The 5,188-nt window shown below is 40.0% G+C and overlaps 1 protein-coding gene across 1 annotated transcript; it reads left to right on the top strand.

The window, feature by feature from the left end:
* Positions 1-1,030: 1,030 nt before the first annotated feature.
* On the top strand, positions 1,031-2,974 carry LOC306883226 (paired mesoderm homeobox protein 2B-like; the record flags this gene model as incomplete). Its single annotated transcript, XM_079438350.1, has 3 exons — positions 1,031-1,271; positions 1,954-2,141; positions 2,549-2,974. The coding sequence occupies 3 exons, from the start codon at positions 1,031-1,033 to the stop codon at positions 2,972-2,974; spliced, it is 855 nt and encodes a 284-aa protein (XP_079294476.1).
* Between the last annotated feature and the right edge of the window lie 2,214 nt (positions 2,975-5,188).

Here is a 5,188-nt window from a genome sequence, read left to right as displayed (position 1 = left end):
TTTAACTTAAATTAATTATTTGTGCATGCGGTAAACATAAGTTTTACCAAAAGCCGTGTTTGTTATAGTGTATAGTCAAATAGCCTAGTTTAACATCCAAACTTTTCAGTTGTCCATTGCTCGAATGATGATGATTATTAAGACTATTATTAAGCTATTACCAACGCGTCATTTCCACTCCACAATCATTTCCGGCTACATTCTTCAGAATGACATAGATAGCAAAGGCTATGTATCCTGCTAAAATAAGCATGTAACATTTATGATAACCACAATGGTCTCTTCAGCTCCTGAAAACCAGCGCGTGCCAAAGAAGTGCCGTGCAAAAGAAAAGAGAAACGGAGAGGAGAACAAGTAAAGGAGACAGGGAAATACTATCTAAAATTCAGCCCAAGGTATACCACCGGTTTAAAAGCTTAAAAGCTTGGGGAAAATTGGATCAGGGAGAATCGTCACCCAACTTTCATTATTTCCAAGTGGTGTGATTGAATTAAAGGGCAAGATGGCGGTTTGAGCGAGAGGGCTATACGTGGTGGAGGGGGCTGGCGCGTAATGGTGGGGTATTAAATTCTAATTAGAGATGCAGGGGATCAATGATAGGGAGGTTGGACAGCCCGATCCCCCAGTGCCAGCCCAATAGACTGATGAGTTATTGTCATGTAAAAAAGCGCTAGCAATAAGACCCAAACGCTGTGCTATTGTCCAAGCGGAAAGAGCCAAGTTTATTATGAGGACTATATGCTCTAGAGACCTGGGGCTAGGCGGCTCCTTGGGAGGCTTTTCATAAAACAAGGCTCAGCTCCTATAAAGGAGGGCAGTTTTTGAGCAGGCGCCGAGCAGTGCACATCTACCCACGGCACGAGCCTCCTTCAAACCAGTAAAAATTCAGCCGCCACAAGCTCCCCAACTTCGTCCGCGTTTTGGCTTGCTTTTTTCATGAGCTCCTCGCCAATTTAATCCAATTTGAATTTGACGTTTGTGTGTATTTTTCCTTGGGAGTGCAGCTTTCCTTCTCCACTGAGCCTTTTCAATGTATAAAATGGAGTATTCTTACCTCAATTCCTCTGCCTACGAGTCCTGTATGGCCGGGATGGACACTTCGAGCCTGGCGTCAGCCTATGCGGACTTCAGCTCCTGCAGCCAAGCCAGTGGCTTTCAGTACAATCCCATCAGGACGACGTTTGGGGCCACCTCCGGGTGCCCGTCGCTTACACCGGGCTCCTGTAGTCTGGGCACCCTGCGGGACCACCAGAGCAGTCCGTATGCCGCAGGTAAGCCCACAGTCACCTTTAGTTTGCCAGCTGAAAGGCACAAGAATCATGGCCCCGGTATATAGGGCGCCTTGATTGCTTTCGAAAATGGAAATGTGTTTAGTATTTACCAAACGAAATTTGCTTACACAAATGAAAGAATTTATCACGTTAGAAGCGATTGCAGGCAAGAGGTAATTCAGTTACGGGGTTACACTATCCCAGTCACACCCTAACCGCCAACAAAATTATCTTAAGCTGCCAAAATGATAGGCATAATTTATTTACTTTGCGATGAGACATAAACCTTCGAAAATAATGAAATAACCAGGGACTTAAGCTCATTATTGACACTGAATTGAAGTTGCAGTAGCAACAATAGAACAGATAGAAGCATTTATGACAAGTTTCCAATCCAGTCTCCAATAACATTTAATTAACAGCATTTCACAGATAACACGATTACTCCAGATTTTCTTAACTTTATCTTTTATCATGATTTTATCTTATCTTAAACTATTTATGATGCAAGTAACCACTGGACACGCTTAGTTTAGAAACATTATTTGAATTATTTAATTTTCATTATGCGATTCAACAAGTTGCATGTTTTTCTTCAAAACATTTAAGGTGACATTTAGGTACATTTTCTTACAAGTATACTTTCACAAATGGCTAACATCTGACTTATGTATTTGAACAGTCCCCTACAAGCTGTTTACCGACCACGGAGGTTTGAATGAGAAGCGGAAGCAGAGACGCATTCGGACAACTTTTACCAGCGCGCAGCTCAAAGAGCTGGAGCGCGTGTTCGCTGAGACTCACTACCCAGACATTTACACACGAGAGGAGCTCGCGCTAAAGATCGATCTCACCGAGGCTAGAGTGCAGGTGGGATTTAGGCTTACTTCTTAAATTTCTGAAATTTACAACAGAAAACATGACAAAAAGTAAAGACGTGCTATATAATATTACATGACGAGCAATTACGTTTTAATGGTTTATTTTATATGTTTATGTTTATGCTTAATTTATTTTGTCTGTTTTAAGAGCTATGTAGCATTTCATAGTTCCCATGCTATACATTTCAAAATGTTAATACAGTTATGTGCAATAGTAATAATAATAAGAAGAAGAAGAAGAAGAAGAAGAAGAAGAACTTTTCTTTATTAATATAATGAACATTCATACTAAATAATGACATTGTTTGTATTAGTCAGCACTAATGCAAGTACAATGAAACACGAACAATGCAATGTAACGTATGTTTTAAAATATGTGATGCGCATTTTCTACAGGTGTGGTTCCAGAACAGGCGCGCCAAATTTCGCAAACAAGAACGTGCAGCCGCAGCTGCAGCTGCTGCAGCAAAGAACGGGTCTGGGAAGAAATCTGAGTCGCGAGAGGAGGACAGCAAAGAGGCAAAAGCTACCGATCCTGACAGCACTGGTGGGCCCGGACCTAACCCAAACCCTACCTCCAACTGTGGTGGACCAAGTCCCACCGGCGGACAGGTCAGCGCCACAGGGAACGGCCCGGTTGAACAGGTGAAGACGTCGGTGGCTGGTATGGGAGGCACTGCGCCGAGTCAAGGTTGGGCCTCTGCCCCGGGCACCATCACCTCCATTCCGGACTCTCTGGGCGGACCGTTCGCTAGTGTTCTGTCCTCATTACAAAGACAGAACGTAGCCAAAGCCACTTTAGTAAAGACCAGCATGTTCTGAGATAGTGCTTGATGCAGAAAAGAAACGACGACCGCGAGATTCAACAAACAAACAAGTAAGCGTTTACTCTAGTCACTGACAACTGATAACTGGAAAAAGGAGAATGTCAAAAGAAGGAGAGAGCCCTGTATCTCTACCCACTGGCGTAGAAAAAAGAGATCACTTCTGGTCCTCATTCGACTACTTTCGACGCCATTGGTTTACACCAGAAGCTGGATAATAATACCATAAACATTATGTTAACATTGTGACCTTATCCGGACTGTTTTGTTTTGGCTGTGGTCGTCGACATAATTTCTGACGAATTCAAGTAAACTAACCAATAGACTGCGATGCGCGCTCCTGCTGCAAAGAAAACCCACCAAGGACTCATGAAGATACAATGTCATTATTCAGTGTCATTATACATGTCATTATATCTTGGCGCCATAATTATTTGTTTACATTGACGTACCAATAGCGCAAGTTACATGTCTGTGCCAAATTTGGCACTCTGTTATATATTTTTTACCTATAAATTTACCAAGCCTTAGAGCCAGGGGCTCTGCAAACATTCATCTACATATTTACTATTAATCTAAGGCAAATTGTTCTTCAAAATGGCACAAGTACATACTTCATTGTTGACAGGAATACGTAAACGTTTTGTGTGTCTTTCTACAGCTGTGTTTTTGTGGCTCAAATTGTATAGTGTTAAAACGTATTGACGTCCTAGATAAACATAGACCACATCCCCCTTGTAGTTCACTGAGTCTTTATAATGTTTTACAAGTTACAACTGGCGCATTCTTTGGAGGAAAAAGGGAATGGATGAAAAACATTGTATTTATTTTCTATATTATTTGCATGTTGTCTTCTCCGTCCAATTTTATAATGATTTCACCTATTTTGTGAGCATAATGTAACACGTTTTTGTCCAGGATTTGAAAATTATTTATATGTAGGTAATGGATGCTTATATTTAAGAAGGAAATATTTCTACATGTGCACATAGTTTTTCAGGTGTACCATTGACATGGCTGTTGATTATAAAACGATTATGATGCTAAAATAGAATTGTCCCGTTTCCTTTTTAAAGTATTCACTTAATTTAACTGAAACATTGCCAAAACACAGTATCCATGCAAAATCTTTATTCAAAAGATCTTTAGTTGCATTACTAGCTTCGGACGGCCGAGAGGGCGTATATCCTGTTCAGCACCTTGGACAGCCGCACAAAGCGCCGGGCTGCTGATAAATATTCCAGGAAATTATGCTGTCACGACACTGAAATGTTTTCACACTATTGTTATTGTTATAAACACAGATATACAGACTTAATTTCATTAGCAGTTTACTCTAAAATTCATAGCTTTTCATCCCCTTCCCCACACACATTGGTTTAGCATAGTTTGCTTTCTACAATAGACTATTATATTATGACACTCATACTAATGATTCTGGATTGACAACAGAAACTGTTTGATTTCTTATTTTAATCTTCAAAAGCCAGTCAGTATAGATATCTTACTATGCACATTTACGGTCGTGTATTATAAAACTGCTTTAGTGGCTTTGTTGATTAATGGACCAAGTGGATTGTATGCAGACCCATATAGGCCTACATGTGTAATACTCAGCATTAAAAAAGTATATTATCTATATTATTTATTAATATTTTTTTTTTTGTATAGACGCTCCGATGCAGCAAAAACCATCTGTTCGAATGCGAATGACTGAAGTCTCACAATGGCAGAAATGTATACTGCTAGTTTTCCAGATAAAGTGCAATCACGTTCTTAAGTTCATTCTTATAACATCGAACACAATAAAGCAATACAATGAAGCAAACGTCTCTTTCAAATCTGCATATAGATTGTTTAAGCAGTATTTAAATGCTATAAAATAAATTATTGCAGTAAGGCAGGGTTTCTGAAACAGCGATGCCCAACTTCATAAATGAAAGTGATGAAAAATAAATTTATTTAACCGGATTTCACGCGACGTTGTAGGGGACTCTGCACTTATTCTAATAAATTGCATACAGAACAACGCAACGACATTACAATGACGGACATCAGCGCTGTGGCATACTAGCTATGTGCAATGCATATATACATATAGACACAGACACATATTTCTAAATCGTCTGGTTAGATCTAAGCATTTGTTACTGCCTAATACAATGCGTGCTTTGCTTTCTATTGCATGCTACAGACTGCAGATTAGCATCGT

The sequence above is a fragment of the Barbus barbus genome (genome assembly GCF_936440315.1).
Source record: "Barbus barbus genome assembly, chromosome: 17".
In the NCBI taxonomy this organism is placed as follows: Eukaryota; Metazoa; Chordata; class Actinopteri; order Cypriniformes; family Cyprinidae; genus Barbus; species Barbus barbus.
Note: the sequence above shows the minus strand (reverse complement) of the source record. Positions and strands in the feature narration are given on the sequence as shown.